The following is a 17802-nucleotide window of genomic DNA, read 5'->3' as shown; positions in this document are numbered from 1 at the left end:
AAGTTCTGTCCTTGGCTGCATATTGCATGTAACTTTTTTTTCTCCCTCTCCCTGGCGTGTTAATTATGTTCATTTTCCCTCCACCTAGCAAATGAGTGCTCCGTATTCAATTCCCTTTCTTTCCTCATGAAGATGCCAAGGGCATTTCAGCTGTAAACATTCACTCTATAGATGTGTAGTAAATGACCAGAAAACAGATGAGACTCACATAAGTAATTATGAATCCTTTCATCATGTCTGATTACATATGAGTTGGGAGATAGACTTTAATGAAGTCACATATTTACATAATTACTAATTGTGTTATTCTTTTGAAGAGGGTTCTTTGAGAGTTTATAAAAGGAGGACCCAATCTAGTGGGGTAAAGACTTCCTGAGCAAGATTCAGTGAACAAGAGTTGAGCAGAATATCACAGCACAAAACCCATTATGAGGCAGGGCACTTCATGAAACTCCAATAAAGGCCAGGAGCGTTAAGTCATTTGATGAGTGTGCCTGCCAGACTATGCAGGGTCATTTAAATGGTTTAAGAGCAAGGAGAGTCATGGAAGAGACTAAGCCAAAAGGTGAGTTGATCAACCCTGATTGCTAAAGAATCCTTCTGGCTATGGGGCAACAAATTGAATTGGGAAGGGCTCAGAAGGAAAGGGAGCCGAGAAAATTCCATAGAAAGTTTTTTCAGAAAAATTGTGGTAGTGTTACCACAAGAGCCTGTTGCCCGATGCACTGAGGAGTCAATGCTATGGCATTGGCTTTTGAGGAAAGAAAAAAGCTTTATTGTGAAGTCAACCAGAAAGGAGACTGGACAAAACAAATCTGCCTGCCAGGATTTGGGGTGAGATTTAGAAGGTTAAAGGTAGGGAAGTCATGCATATTCATTGGGATTACATCATCTGGTATAATGGACAGGCACGGGCAGTTCATACAACTTCATGGATCACATGTACAAATTCAGGAACAGTTAACATATAGTTCCCAGAAGATTTTGGCCTTGTGTCATCAAAAGGTTGTCTCTAGGACTAGAATTTTCTTTCTGTGCAGCCTCTGTAGACTGGTTGAGACGGGTAGTCTTATGGATCCCTTTCAGGTAGTAGGGGGGTTATTCCCTTTCCCATTGGCTATGACCTGAGACTTCCTTGTTCTATTGTAGTCCAGTGGAAAACAGCTGGTGATCAATTATTTAGGGCTGATTGGAGCCAATCTATTAACTTGTTACAGGAGCAAGGGTGAGTGATTTGCAAGAGAGAAAATCTTCACAAGTTGTTGGTAATGTGGTTGGGGCGGGGGGAGACAGGGCAAGGGCAAGGAAGATGTCAAAAATGAAAAAAATCCCTAGTTCAAGGATACATAAGGCTGCCTTGTGCTAGGGATTTGTCCTTCAGTTTTCTTTGCATATAAGTCAGCCAATATTCTGTGTAAGGGCCTCATAGTACATAGTTTAGGCTTTGCAGGCATGTATTCACAACTATTCCACTCTGTCATGGCAGCATAAAATTGGCCCTGGACAAAATGTAAGAACTTTGTGGTGATGTTCCAATAAAATGTTATTTACAAAAACAGGCAGTGGGCAGAATTTGGCCCAGGAACCATAGTTTGCCAGTTCCTGGAGCAGATCACGAGTTCAGTTTTGAACAAGTATAAATTGTGGTATTTTTTAGGTACTCACATGAATATGTTTACATTACAAATTATTCTTACATCTAAGGCTTAAAATGACTTTTACATGTGCTTAACAATTTGAACAAGATTAAACATCTAGTCTTTGGTTGGTACGCATATTTTAGGGAACTGTGTCCACAGAGGAAGAGGAATAGGCGATCATTTGTAGTTAGCATATACATTGTAAGGGGATGGTTCCTCCAGTGGCAATATTTTCCAGAAAGAGACAGCTAACTAGTGTCAGCAGATGTGCATTGTTTGGCTATCTGAATGTAAGGTATTTTTAAAAAGGCATCACCATTATAAAAAACTGAAAGGTTCTAAGTAACTCAGTTCTGAAAAAAAAAAAGGAAAAAGATAGTTCTGGAACCAAGTGAAGTCAATCATTTTTAGTTAGAGGTATAGAAAGGTTTCAGCAAGAAAGAAAAACCAATTCGTCTGGGAGTTTTTAATTATATACATTTAAAACAAGCACCTATCCCCTTGCCCCTTGCACTTAAGGGAAATGCAGACATTGAATAGTAAAAGCAGATCTTTTAGGCAGAATTATTACAAAATCTGTTCCTAATGTAATTTAACGCATATTTATATGTATGTATGATGACGCTGTGTTCCTTTAGACTTGATCGTTTTGGGAAAAGAAACGTTTTTTACTATGTTAACGTAAGGAACGTGCAAACCTGTAAAGAACTTTTGTGAGTTTATTTGAGCCAAACTGTCAACAATTGCCAGGCAGCGGAATCTCAATGGATTGAGATAATGCTCTGGAGAATGGCAGTTTTGCACCTGGTTTTACATATTACAATCAAAAGAGGAGACATAAGTGGGTTACACAAAATCCACTGGTGATAGATTAGGGAGGTGGGAGGAAGCAAAGTGGGGAAACCTCTGGGATTGGATAAAAAGTAAGTGGGTGCAGGATAGTTAACAGTCAGCGATTAACTCAATAAAAATGAAAGGATTTGTGGTCTCCACAGAGTGGTGCCTGTGCTTTGAGGGGTCCAGAAAAAGTAAAATTACTTTGATATTCCAACAATATGCTATTGTAGATGCAAAAGACAATAGGCTCAGTTAAGATAAAGATTGACCTTTGTCGGGAAAGATACCAGCCTAGGACATGACTACACACCATAAACTGCTTTTTAATTTAAAAAGTTTTAATTTCAGACCATATTTTGTGGTTACTTTAGGTCTCTGAGTTTGCAAGGCCACCATGAAGGCTTACCTGAGCTAGTCAGGATAGCATGTGGCCCCTTTTCCTCCACAATGCTCACCCACTTCTTTAAAATGTATTTATTTATTTCAGAGAGAAAGGGAGAGGGAGAGAGAGATAGAAACATCAATGATGAGAGGGAATCATTGATCGGCTGCCTCCTGCACACCTCACACTGGGTATCAAGCCTACAACCTGGGCATGTGCCCTGACTGGGAATCGAACCTTGACCTCCTGGTTCACAGGTCGCTGAGCTAAGCCCGCCGGGCTCTCACCCACTTTTTCGTGTGCTGGGACTCTAGGCATTTGAAGTTGTTTGGCCAATGAACTTATGAAACTTAGTCAGGAGGCCTTCCTGACAGTCTAAATTTATAATTCCACTACAGCTTCAGACTTTCCTGTTAACTCACAATATAGTATAACTGAGTATTTAATGTGACCCATTTAGCCCGGCTTGAGTGGCTCAGTGGTTGGGCATTGACCTATGAACCAGGAGGTCACTGTTTGATCCAAGTCAGGGCACATGCATGGATTGCAGGCTGGATCCCCAGTTGGAGGTGGCCAATCAATCTCTCTCATGGCTGATTCTACCTCTCTATCCCTCTCTTTCTCTCCTCTCTCTCTCAAAATCAATAAAAACATATAAAAAATTAGTGTGAGTGACCCATTTAGACTTTTAATGAGATAGTGCATCACAAATCAAGAACAGAAACCAGGAGAAGTAAATTTGTAGTCACTGGGTTCTCTAAACAACACCAAGGTTTTCTTTTAAGTTCCAGTCTGAGAGCTTAGATCAGTGGCTCCAAACTTGTCTACATGTCACCGAAGGAGCTTTAAAACATGCGGATGCCTATTGGGAATTTTGTAGAGATCTCCAAGTGATCCAAATGTTCAGGCAAGTTTGGGAACCACTGGCTTGACTCAGAATAAAGTCTCAGTAACCACACAAAGCATTCCCATCTTGGACCTCCAGGGCTCTCCGTGAATGGCTGTGGGCCACCACAGCAAAAAGCCAATCCTAATCAGACTGTGCATGGTGCTTCCTCCTTAGAACATGTAAAAAAAACAAACAAACAAAAAAAAACGATTTCTATTACAAATGTTGAGTAAGTAGAATGTGAATTAATGAGTGTTTTTATTGTAATACATCAGTCCTGAAATGTTGTTTCACAGTACAGGTATGCTGCCTAAGGTATAAAAATAGGGGCTGAGTCTTTAAAAATAAAAAAGACACTGAGGTGCTACAGAATTCCCTATGAAGCTTTTGCCACTTCACCTTAGCCTCCCTCCACCAGAACCCAAACCTGGCTCTTTTCTAGTATTAAAAAGTGAACATTTCTCTGCATTTTCCTAGAAATATTTTTCTATAAATTAGATACAACAGATATGTTTTATTGAATAAATGGCATTTTAGTAAGAAAGCTCTTTTAAAATTATCTCATTCTATTAAGGTTTTAATAAGGAAAACTAATATTACAGAGAATTATCCAATAGAAGCCGCAGCCAGTTGGGTCTACACAGTAGGATTTAGAAATAGGCAAATTCAATTTCACCAAAGAAAATATATCTGCAGTGACAACATTTTCTTTCAGATAGAAAGTGACTGTGTTGGGGAAAGGAACCGATCTCTTCTAGATTGAAAATGGGTGCTACAAACATTATAAAATTTGTCACTGTTTGATTCCTGCATTTGGCAGTCAGACAGCAACTAATTTGGTTTTATTTTTTAATTCCAGTGATTATGAGGTCTGCACATTCCCTGTGGAGTAACACACTCTCGTCTAGGGCCAGAACCCAGTTTTCCTTTGCCAAACACATGTGGCACAGACCTATAGCTGACAGGTGGCTTTTCCTTGTTTTTTTGTCTGAGAAAGAAGCAATGGAGTCACAGCTGATTTTCTGAGTCCAGGACTTTACAACTCTGCTATCTGAGCATTTTCAGGAGACAGAGATAAGTGTTTCTGACCATGTGTGATTCAACGGTCCCCTTCCCTTTCAGAGCTACTTGTTATTCATCTAAGAACCTGCATTACAGACCAATTGTCTAACAGATTCAGAAAGTCTGCACCAGATGCAGAAGCAAGAAAGAATGTATTAGATGTTTGGCTGCAAGTAGTAGACTGCCATGAAGAATTGATTAATTAGTCTGGCCGTTGTGTGCAGTGGTTGAGCATGAGCCAAGAGGTCACCAGTTTGATTCTTGGTCAGGGAATATGTCCATCCCCAGTAGGGGACATGCAGGAGGCAACCGACCAATGATGTTTCTCTCTCATCAGTTTTTCTATATCTTTCTCCCTTCCAGTCTCTCTAAAAATTAATGAAAACATATATTTAAAAAATAATTGATTAAACATTAAGGAAAGCTATTATTTCGTATTAGAACTTCAGTGGTAGAGTGGTACCAGTCAATAGTGTTGGTTAAGTTGGTGACAATAATTACGCTATCAAAGACACAAATTATTTTTATCTTTTTTTTTTCTGTTCTCAGCATATTGGCTTTATTCCTTAGACTTGCCTCTTCATGGATACAGAATGGCTCCTGCAGTTCCTCACATCATTTTTGTACACATCAAATTTCAAAGGCTGAGGACAGCATATCCCTTCTCTGTCTCTTTTTTAAGAATGAAGAACACTTTCCTAGGATTTCACAACAGGATTATTTTTGCTTTCATTGACCAGAACTTTATAATTTTCTTTTTCCTAAAGCATTAGTCCACCTGTCCATATAAGTTAGGCTTTCCAGCTAACTGAGACAATTTTGTTGCAGAGTTCAGAAAGGAACTTGAAATTTGCATCCCTACTAGCCCTCAGAGATTATGGTTGTTTTTTTCATAGCGCTAAATTATCATTCTCCCTTAAATAGTTGCCTATAGTCTTTTGCAGGTGGCTGTTTCTTCATATGAAACAAAGCACTGAATTTGTGTATGTGGGTATAGATATGCACAAGTCATATGCGCTGCTTTAACAAAATTCTCACTTACCAGAGCTTTTACAGGTTACTTGGTACCTTTGTAGGTTTACCACTGTTTGTATGGAGAATAATACAATAATTAATAATTGCTACAAGAATAAACTGTGCTTCACATACAGCCATAAACTACTTTTGCCCCACCCTATATTATCAATAATTCTTTCAATTGGCAAAGCAAGTAAATTAGACTGTTGTTCATTTGGAGCAGGAGGCACTTTGTTGGTTTAATATATGCAATTAAATTGAGTTGAGATCTACTTTAAATGAAAATTGAAAACAAATTAATCAGTCAATGCAGTTTTTATAGTTACAATTCTTATTTATTTGGGTAAATTGAGAGAAAAAGCTGTTCAGCATTGTAGACATTTTATTTTAATCAAGGGGAACTAGAAGTAGTGAGCTGGCAACATTTAAAATTGACTGGAGAATATGACAGAATGATTATTTGTGCCTGTATTTGTATGAGCCCTACATCTGTTCCCAAAGATCAAGCTTAATCATGGCATATTAGTATCCACTTATGTTGGAATAGGCAACCTCAAGTTTAGCTAATAAAATTCACTTGTAGTTTTTAAATTTATCTTATTAACCAGGCCTAGGGCCTTTTAATTTGACATTTGAAAACCTTTGTATTAATAGTAACTTTTTTAGATTCCGGGCTCTTAAAATTTGACATTTGTAAAGTGAATGTGCATCTTTTTCGCTCTTATTACAAATGATTTCCTTAATTTTATGAATTGGGGATGGCTGCCAGTGACTTACTTCCATCAAAATGATGATGTTGAGAGAAAAAATTATTGATGTTTCATATTTAGTTAGATTTATTTTATTTATACTTAGAGTTATTAGTGCTGACTTGGGTTTTGTATTCAGGCAAATGAGTACATATCACTCATCTGAATATTCTTGGGTCTCTGGTTAAAGTCTAAATTCAACCATTGCAAGGATATGATGTTTTATGAAGTTTAAACCCTGAGCCATATTTTTTCAGAGTTAACTACATTGATTCAGATTTTCAAGGTAGTTCTCATTCAAGTTTGATAGAAATATCACACCCCGCTATAAATTACATCCTGTTTAACACAGTAGTGAAAATCCAATGAGCTATGAATTAATTTTCTTTCCCTCTTATCTCTTAAAATTATTTTTATCTTTTAAAAAAGCCTCAGACTTTCTAGTATCTTCCTAACCTATTTTGGTATTAAAAATTCAATTAAGTAAGCATGGGGAATATCAGCCAAATTTATTCATTGGAATTTAATTTCTTCTCTCATTAATTTGGTAGGTGTATCTTTTGCAACTTGTAGATGCTGAAATTATTTAGTACATATAACTTTTAGGACTCTTGGTTGCAAGTGATAGAAATGCTATGTAAAGTGTTTCAGCATAGCAGAATTTACTAGCTTACATAATGGCACAACCTTGGGAATTCCTGCTTCAGGCATAGCTATATCCAGTGGCTCAAACAGGCTCAAGAGTAATCTTTGTCTTGAACTTTCTGCATTGCTTTCCTTTGTGTTTCCTTCTTTTCCTGACAAACGTCTTCCTTCTTGTAGCCATGAGCACCAGCCAGCATCCCTACATGCTGGAAACTGCAAGTCCAACAAAACCAAAGATTTTAATCCATACAATCTCAGTAAAAAACATGAAATTAAATCCTGTGCCATTCCAAGGCAATCCCATCCCGGACCCAGGCTCTGGGAGGAGAATGTATCACTGGTGGGTGAAGTGTGGTCCCTAGAGAATGCCCAGCAACAGCACCTGAGATTTTGTTATAAATACATATTCTCAGGTCCCATTCCATACCCAGTGCATCTGAAAATTAGAAAGTAGGGCCAGCATTCCTGGTAGCAACAAGTCCTCCACGTGGTTCTGATGCACACGCAGGCTTGGGATCCACTGTGGTCTACTCACTGGCCACACTTGTGTCCTGTGTGCTGCCCCCGGAGCTTCCGTGTAACTTTCACAGAAAAGAGCTCTGAGAAAGTGGCCTCAGAAAAGCAGAACAGTAGCTGCCATTCTGGCAAAGCTGAGCAGTATCCACCACCATGAATTCCAGCCCAATAGTAAAGTGTTGTATTTCTAATGCCATTATTTCTCAGAACACAGTTGATTATGGATTCCCTTCCAGAAAATCAATATTCTAATTAAGCAAACACTTGTCTATCCTCTTCTAAGTTAGACTGTTTTAGTTTAATTTTCATCTCCAAATAGGTACATGGCCAATCTTGAAAGGTTTCCAGACCGTATTATGTTCTGATCAAATGCTTCCTGACCTCTTAGGATATCCTTCACTAGAATTAAAGCCCTCAAAGTGAACCTTTTCACTCCTGGGTGATAAATGAAATGAAAGGCTTACTCTGCTTCACAATTTCTCAATGACAATGGCAGTGATGCTACAGAATTTGAAATAATTTTAAAACATTTTTAAAGCACCTAATAATGGAGATGAATTTAGCTCTTTATATTACTTCAGAGTGGTGTGTGTGTGTGTGTGTGTGTGTGTGTGTGTGTTTCTTACTGTGGTTTGGGACATTTGCATTTATCCTGGAGAAGGCAGTAGAGAGCATGTGGGTATTTCTCAATTTATCTAATCATAGGACTCCCCAGGGCACTTGTTAAAAGTAAATATCCAAAGACTTTTTTTCAGGATATTCTTATTTGGGAGGTCAGGAATGGGGACAAAGAATTTCTACTAGTATTTTTTAAAATTGTCACAGGAATTTCTTAGAATCAAGTATGTTTGGAACATACTCTACGACTGCGTGAATGGTAAGGATGTTGCAATGGATTGGTAGGAGGTCAAATCTTGGCTGTAGATCCTACTAGAGGAGTAAATCACATGACCTCATCAGGTGGTCAAATACTTCTCTTATGTTTGTTGCTATTCTTTCCCTTTTCTCTCGAATAATGCGCTGTTGCATTCGTATCCCTTACACTGCAGATCGAGGACATGCAATGGGGTAAAGGAGTCCGGGAGATCCCCCACTCCGTGTGTACTCTGCCCTGCAAACCCGGCCAAAGAAAGAAGACCCAGAAGGGAACCCCCTGCTGCTGGACCTGTGAGCCTTGTGATGGTTACCAGTACCAGTTCGATGAGAATACGTGCCAGCATTGCCCTTATGACCAGCGGCCCAATGAGAACCGGACTGGCTGCCAGGATATCCCCATCATCAAGCTGGAGTGGCATTCCCCCTGGGCCGTCATCCCCGTCTTCTTAGCGATGCTGGGCATCATCGCCACCATCTTTGTCATGGCCACTTTCATCCGCTACAATGACACGCCCATAGTCCGGGCATCTGGGCGGGAACTCAGCTATGTTCTGCTGACGGGCATCTTTCTCTGCTACATCATCACTTTCCTGATGATAGCCAAGCCTGACGTGGCGGTGTGTTCCTTCCGGAGAGTGTTCTTGGGCTTGGGGATGTGCATCAGTTATGCAGCCCTCTTGACAAAGACCAATCGGATTTATCGCATATTTGAGCAGGGCAAGAAATCAGTGACAGCTCCCAGACTCATCAGCCCGACATCACAGCTGGCCATCACTTCAAGTTTAATATCAGTTCAGCTTCTAGGTGTTTTCATTTGGTTTGGCGTTGACCCACCCAACATCATCGTAGACTATGATGAACATAAGACAATGAACCCCGAGCTGGCCAGGGGAGTTCTCAAATGTGACATCACAGATCTGCAAATCATTTGCTCGTTGGGATATAGCATTCTTCTCATGGTCACATGTACTGTGTACGCCATCAAAACTCGGGGTGTCCCAGAGAACTTTAACGAAGCCAAGCCCATTGGATTCACTATGTACACGACATGTATAGTATGGCTTGCCTTCATTCCAATTTTTTTTGGCACCGCTCAGTCAGCGGAAAAGGTAAGTGAAAATGCACCCCACACCATGCATTTCAAATGTGTTCATTTTTGTAAAGATGGAAACCAAATTAATTGTAGAGAGCAAGAGGTTTTATATATGCAGAATGGTATCCCTAAGAGTAGAGAAAGCCAACATGAGCAGCATCAAAGCTACAAAAGTCTGCAACCTACAGGATACTTTGCTATACTTATGCCACTTGGAACCAACCAGTGGTAGCCTTTTCCAGTTACTTTATTATAGAATTACTCAATGTAGAAAGAGATTATCCAGTATGAAATGATCTAATCTGTTCAGAGTAATCCTTCCTATAATTAATTCTCCACTCTCTCTATTTACACACATATTTCTGAGGGACAGGAGAAGGGGGCCACAGTTCCTCATCCTCCAGGATAAGGATGGTCATTCCTAGCTCGCTCGCTCGCTCTCTCCTCAGTGGCTCTTTAGGTTGTCACTGTGGATTGGATCTAGTATGTGAGCTATACAAACTATTAGAGTTGCTCAATTGCATGTTTGTGGGGATGGATATATAGATCTATATATCTATATATCTATATCTCTCTCTATATATAGATAGAGATATAGAGATATAGAGATATACATATATATATATACCATCATGTACCTCTTAACTATGGGGATACATTCTGAGAAATGTGTTGTTTGTGTTGTTAGGTATATTAATCACATCAAGTGCTTCAGAGTGATACCAGAGACTCAAATTTGTACACACACAGTAGAACAAGTATCTTCAAACTGTGAAAGTTCAAAGTTTTTAAAATTAGTGGGCCTTAATATGTTGGTCTTAAATATAGTCACTGCACATGATCCCCACGTATAATTATAAGTTTTTATGCTTCTGAAAATTAAGCAGCCCTAATGTGTTGATTCTTAATGCAATTCATGTATGACTAGCTGAAAGTTCGACTTGCATGCAAATACGGCAACGCTAAGGTGATGGTTTTGTGTGTATGTGATTTGTACACATCTGACTTCTATACCCACCCCCATCTGCCTATAATTTTGTGTATATGCAAATTGGGCAATTTGAATATATTGATCTTAAGATGTGGTGTCCTTCACTCGGTGAAGGCTGTCTGACATGTTGATATAACTGAAGCCAGAACTGAGACCCAGAGTCCTAGCTTGAACATTCTGTAGGAGAAAGCATAGTTATAGTTTGATTAGAAGCTAGGATGTTGGGGGTTCAGCCTGATCCCATGTTATTTTGAAGAAGTCTCTTAAACATTCAGGGTCTTAGTTCCCAAAGTGGGGCAAACGAAGAGTGAAATAGGACTGTCTACAGATTTCTTAATCTATTAGTTGAATCTGATATTTTATGTTACTTCTGTTCTCTGTTTCATTGTGAAAAAGGATTAATAGTATTTTTCTGGTTTTTCAACTAAAAATGTCTTTTACCTATATTGTTTGATTCAAAAGCTGTAAGTTTAGACTGCATTTTTTAAAGTGAACATCTCATGAAACCATGCAGAATTCTAAAGCTAAGGACAGTGAATGGTTCCAGAATACGGTTTTAGTCATAAAGTGTCTCGAAGGAAGTTCTAAAATGTATGCTCAATGAGCATAATATGTATCTGATGGTATGTTTCATATTCATAATGCATGTTTACTGTCTGTGAAACCAACTTGACTTGCATTTTATTGCGTCTATCTATCCCTGAGCCAAGGGGGTAGTAAAATATGAGTCAGGGTAGTGAAATGCAATAGAGAGAAGAAGGAAAAAAATTCTCCAAATGTATCCAGGTAAGTCTATAACCATTGAACTTTTTATGGGGCATGATGTGCATCAGCCAAGCCTGTGGAGGTAATGATCATTTTCTTATGAAAACAAACATAGTTCCCCATGCAAGAGGTTAGGAAACATTAAGTCCTTTTCTTAAAAATTTATTCTTGAGGAATATAAAAGGGAAGAATAACTGTGGTTGTTTTATAGATGAGCCTTTTTGTAATGCATGTTTGACGATCTACTAGTATGTCTCTACCATGTCATTTACCATTTCTATCCATTTCCAGTCATGACTATGAATCTTTTCAGGAAGGTTAGGGGGTATGATTTACTCATTAAAAAACCTGTAAATAATACAAAATTTTAGAAATTGAATTAATGTATTCTGGTTGTTCTAGTAAATATGCTGGTAGCACTGGGCTACAGGAAAAATGAAGCTTTCTTCAAGCAATGCGCTTTTTAATCCTAGAGTTTAGACGGCATATATTCGTCTTTGTACACCCTCAGTGGGTTATGGTGTTCTACATGGTTGATTGGCACAAAGGTACTGAATTATCAAATGGGAATAGTGAATTGTTATGTGAAAATGCACACACCTCAATAATAGGCATATAACTAGACAAGCATGAGTGATCAATTAAAAATACTGGGAGTTTCAAAAAATGTATACATACTTTAGCAGCTTAATTTTGAAAAATGAAATATGTTTTAATAAACACTGCCTTTATAACTATTCAAAGTGTATGTATACCTTTTGGGGACACCCTATATTTAATGGACATAAAACCATGGACTTTAAATTGTGGAAGGTGACAAACTGCCAAATGCAGCAAAGAGGTCACAGCAAAAGGCATTCTTACCAATCTAGCAAACATAACCCCTCCTTATTTGTTTAGGTTTAACGGTTTTGTTTCAAATTGAAACATTTTATTATAATGGGGGGGCAATTAGGCAGTGAATTCAGTAATAACTATTTACTGTTTCAGGAAATTTAATTTATTTTGATTATGCTATGTATATCTTTGTGAAATTTCTCATCCATTGAGTTTATTAGCACAGCATAAAGTATGAGGAATGTTCCTTATTTCTTACAAAACATCAACCTCCATGGTTTATTTTTCCTCTTGTTCAGGAAGATGCTATTTTGTCTTGTCTTTGCTAACCCTGTACCCTCTAGGACAGTGATGGCGAACCTTTTGAGCTTGGCGTGTCAGCATTTTGAAAAACCCTAACTTAACTCTGGTGCCATGTCACATATAGAAATTTTTTGATATTTGCAACCATAGTAAAACAAAGATTTATATTTTTGATATTTATTTTATATATTTAAATGTCATTTAACAAAGAAAAATCAACCAAAAAAATGAGTTCGCGTGTCACCTCTGACACGCGTGTCATAGGTTCGCCATCACTGCTCTAGGATGAGTATCTTACAACATGACTGTGGAGGAAAGATGTAAGCCTAAGCCATAAAAGAACCATTCCTGGTTGTAGAATTTATATTTTAGGTGACTAATGATTCTTGGGAAGATCCCCAGTGGTAGGGCAGTAGCACAGTAGGAGCTAGTTGGTTTAGTAAGTTGTGGTAATATCCCATTGTTAAATAGTGACATGTTTGTGGAGGACTGGATTATTTTTCCTTGAGAAACAAAGGCTTGGCTTGCGGATACATCTATTCGGAGAGTTTTACATACCACCTGGAAAAGAAGCACCTTCAGGTCCGGAGGACACAGGCCACCCAGCCCAAACCTGAGACACCCTACAGATGCTGTGTTTATTCAGAACTTTCCAGGTTCTTTTTTTTTATTATTATGAAAGTCACATTTCTTTTTTAACCTTTTACAAATAGCATGTAAATGAAGAAAAAGGACTCCCAATACCCCATCCTAGAGAGACTCATTGTCAACAGTCTGATGTCTCTATTTCTAGATGTATAAACATGCACATATTCACACACATACACAAACTTGTTTTTAAAAGAAAAATCCTTATTTTTCCTTCTGGGGTGCATCAAAACACAGTGGAGAGAAATGTTCAGATCCATAGTTTATACAAGGCTGTGCACCCATGCTCTGGTGGGCATGGAGACTGGTGGTTGAGATCTTACTTCTGTTGTTTACTTTGTCTGTTTCTGATTATATCAGTAGCATATGAAACCATCTCCTTTCTGCTTCCTGCTGTGATCTTGGTGGTAACTTCTCTCTAAACAGCCCTCTGAAACCAGCTGGTATTAGCCAGTGCCTTTTGGAGGTACAATCCGCCTTTACCCCTTATGATGTATCAGCTAAGTTCCGCTGCAGTCACCTAGGATAGTTGGAGCCTTCATCATCTTAGTCTCTTCCTTTAGCACGAATAACTAGTTCAGCAGGTAAAAACCAAGAGCTTGCATAAAACTGAACAGAGCTAGGATAAGGAAAGAGCTTATGACATTAAAACAAAGGTCTTGACCATTTGAGAGAAAGTTCTGCTAAAAGGGAAGATTCAACAAGAGACCTTGAATCTGCCCCCAGTTGGGGTGCTCCCTGGAGCACACTTTTCCCATTAGGTATTTTCCACTTTGAGAATTCAGCCACCAAGAGATCCATCCTTAGGGACCCAGGCCTCACCTTTAGAACTAATACCAGGATCATCAAACAAACCTCTGTCCTGTGGCATTTACCAGTGCATCAGAGACCACTTATCATTTTGAGAAAGAACTTTTCTCAAAGCACAAGAAATCTTGTGCTAGGACAGTGATGGCGAACCTATGACACACGTGTCAGAGGTGACACGCAAACTCATTTTTTCGGTTGATTTTTCTTTGTTAAATGGCATTTAAATATATCAAATATCAAAAATATAAGTCTTTGTTTTACTATGGTTGCAAATATCAAAAAATTTCTATAGGTGACATGGCACCAGAGTTAAGTTAGAGTTTTTCAAAATGCTGACACGCCGAGCTCAAAAGGTTCTCCATCACTCTCCTAGGAGCTGGCCTCATGCCGATCCTCCTCATCATTCTATGGTGCTCTGAACCTAAACATTACATATATTTGGATGTGTCATCCTCCTGGGTTCTTTGATTTTGATGATGGCTTCACAGATGAATACATTTATCAGAGTTGATCAAATTGCATACTTCAGATATGTGTAGTTTATTACATATCAATTTGTTAAAAAACAAAACTTAGCTAAGTAAAATTTAAAAATCCGATTGGCTTTATTCAGTGATCCATGATTGGGCAGCATCCCATCTAGCAAATAGGAGGAAGCGCTGAAGAGCTGTGTAAGATGAAAGTCTCGTAGGCGGAAGAGGTTGGGGCAAGGAAGTTACTAGCCATCTCCTTTCTGCTTCCTGCTGTGATCTTGGGGATAAAGGAACTTCAAACAAGCAAGGAGTGGATTGTTTCAGGCAAGGTCACCTTCCTTGGGGGAAAACAGTGGTTTATCAGGTGGATTACTTTACTAGTATTGATTAGTATAGACTGACTCCATGAGATTACATTCCTGAGAGAGGTTGAAACCACAATTAGGTTAGATATTAAGTCTCAGTTTGGTGATGTTGTTTTAGCACAAGTGACGTCATTTTAGGCCAGTTGCTTTTTTTTTTTTTTTTTTAAACAAAGTATACATCAATAAAACCATGAAAAAATGCTTTGCACAGAAACCCCTTCTTTTCTCTCCTCTTCCTCCTTTCTCTTGAAACTAGAATTGTATAAATGAATTAGTGTATAAAGAAGGCTTCAGACACTCTCTGGTACATAGAAAGGCTCAATAAAGAACTATATACTTCCACAGTAGTCTCCCCTTAGCAAAACAATTTCTGGCAGAAGGGTAAGCAGAAGGTATTTGGGAAATCATAAGTACAGACTATAATATGGATTAGGGGATGACAAGATCGAACTCTGGAGAGGTGGTAGAGGTGAAATCTTGGAGGACTCTGTATACTTGATTTTTTTAGGTAAGGGAGGAGTGTCCTTCAGTGAGTTGGCAGTGAAGTATGACATTGTTGGCATTATGCTTTACAAAGATTATTCATTGCTTATGAATAACAGTTTGCATAATAGCTATAATATTGTGATATATATATATATATTTTTTAAATATATTTTTTATTGATTTCAGAGAGGAAGGGAGAGAGATAGAAACATCAATGATGAGATAGAATCATTGGTTGGCTGCCTCCTGCATGCCCCTTACTGGGGGGGTTCTAGACCACAACCCAGACACGTGCCCTTGGCTGGAATTGAACCTGGGACCCCTCAGTCCGCAGGCCGACGCTCCAGCCACTGAGCCAAACCGGTTTCGGCAATAAAGGTGTCTTTTGTTATGTTAATGAGATGACTTTTGGGCTACACCTATGAATGGGGGCTGGTTGCTAGGACAACCAACCACATGACTACAGAGTTGGACCTTTACAGGGTTGCCACTGCTTTAGTTTCTCCCAAGGATAATGGGTTTCTCTGGCTTTTGAACCATAAGTAGTTCCTAATGAATACAGCTGTTCTCAGCTGATTGGCACTTGGGTATGAGAATGCAGAGTGGATGACATCTGCTATGGGGTTATGTACCCCCTAAGACCCTAGCTTGTTAACCTATGTCTTTGATAGCTCTCTACCCCAGCTCAGCACCACATTGGGCTCTCCAGATCTGACTGGGTTTGGCCACAAAGCAATTGATAAGTCAGTGCATCGGGGAGTGAAATAGCCTAAATAAATGATAATCCAATTACAGACTTCAAGGAGGGCTCCTGTGGAATTTCTCTGATTGAACTAAAGTTGCATTTTCACATTCAAGTCTCAGCCAGATGAAGGTATTAGGGAAGAGAAAGGAACACAAGTAATCAACAGAAGAATTGTTGGGCAAGGTTGAGAGTACACGGTGGGAAAGAAGGGAAAATACAAGTCAATGCCACTAAATGAACAATTCCTTGAAGTTCTCAAAGGTCTTTATATACCTGAAGGGGGAACCTCAGGCACAGAGGGTCATCAGTAATCAGTAAAAACCTGCTGGTAGATAGTTGAATGACTAAAACAGAGTCCTGTTTTCTTTTCTGTATTGCAGACTCTCTAATCTTCACTTAGATCATTGATTTGGTCGCATTTTTCTAATTTATCACTTGCAAGAAGCTAATATTGTTTCCAAAGAGGCTTGATTTATATATAAGGTGTCAGTTGTTCACACCTGGGGAATTCTGGCAAACAGACCTAAAGCCCCAGATCAGTTTGTGATTATTGGATGTTATTGTCCAAGACCTGATATTGAGGCTGGCTGAATCTGCCTTCCAGTACTTCAATTCCATTGTTTGTCTGGTAATCTTCCCAGTGCCTTGTCAAAGTGACTGGGTTGAAACTCCACGGCCAAATTGCCTTGTTGATGAGGCCTGGGTTGCTGCCTCGTGCTGGACCAAATACCAGATGAATGGAGCACTTAGTTTTAACTCAGAAATCATATTGTTCCCTCTTTGTTTAATGTTTCAGATCCTGAAGTTTCGTGTGTATTTTTTTTTTTAAAGACAGTTAACAGAGGCAAGGAACCACATAGATGTTTCCAATTTGTGTAGCAAAATTAACTTCAGTTTTTAATCCCTTTTTCCCCAGAATCCTTGCCAGATGGCTGGACAGGGATAGGGGTACGTGTTTTATAAGACCTTGGATATTAGTTTTTAAATTGGGACATTTCCTGGTTACAGTGCAGTGGGGAATAGGGACAGAATCTTCAGCTTTTCCAATATTGAAAACCAGGCATAAAAAGCTAACAAACAGCAAATAGAGGCAAACTGCCAACCCAGAAATTGAACTGAAAACTCCAGGAATTCCTGTGTCTTCCCTGCCTGATCCCGGGGTTAAGAGCTGTGTGGATAATTGGTACATACACTCATTAAATTTTGGGTCCTCATACAGAGCTCTGCAAAACGGAAGGGCCTATCATTTCATGTTGTCGCAGAAGGCAGTTCCCCACTACCTCTGCTGGGACGAGAAAATGTAAGGAGATGATTCCTTAATGAAGACTCTGGCAACCCATCTGCCAGACTCAGGCACTGGCTTCAGGAATGGGTCCTCAGGTGTCCAAAGTGGAAGATCGTCTGTCACACGTCTCATGCGCTCCTTTCAGCTCTATGTTCCCGTGGATTGCTTGGCTTAGAACAAATAGTCAGTTTTCTGATCCAGGGCCTGCCATCACACAGGTCTTAAGAAAGCAGGTTAGTAGATGTACTGAAAAAGCAAATAGGAAAGGTTTTTGTTCCCCATCATGACATTTTCTCCCCTCCAGTGGCATACCACCCCTGAGTTAATATTCTAGGGGAGTTTTAAAATAGCTTTGCTTTTTTTTTTTTTTTTTTTAGAATGGCCTTGT

At 39.1% G+C, this 17802-nt stretch overlaps 1 protein-coding gene across 5 annotated transcripts in view; it reads left to right on the top strand.

Moving 5' to 3' along the window:
* The window catches only part of GRM7 (glutamate metabotropic receptor 7), a 751085-nt gene that overhangs the window by 590696 nt on the left and 142587 nt on the right, over positions 1-17802 (top strand). For all 5 annotated transcript variants that reach the window (XR_011468069.1, XR_011468068.1, XM_070390696.1 and 2 more), the window contains exon 8: positions 8787-9722. Coding sequence is in view for 3 of the 5 variants with exons in the window: in XM_070390696.1 (XP_070246797.1) it covers positions 8787-9722 (936 nt within the window). In the remaining 2 variants the exon portion in view is untranslated. The remainder of the gene's footprint in view (positions 1-8786; positions 9723-17802) is intronic.

Source organism: Myotis yumanensis, unplaced genomic scaffold, assembly GCF_028538775.1.
Source record: "Myotis yumanensis isolate MYYU_CA2020_CCGP unplaced genomic scaffold, mMyoYum1.0.hap1 SCAF_14, whole genome shotgun sequence".
Taxonomy (NCBI): Eukaryota; Metazoa; Chordata; class Mammalia; order Chiroptera; family Vespertilionidae; genus Myotis; species Myotis yumanensis.
Note: the sequence above shows the minus strand (reverse complement) of the source record. Positions and strands in the feature narration are given on the sequence as shown.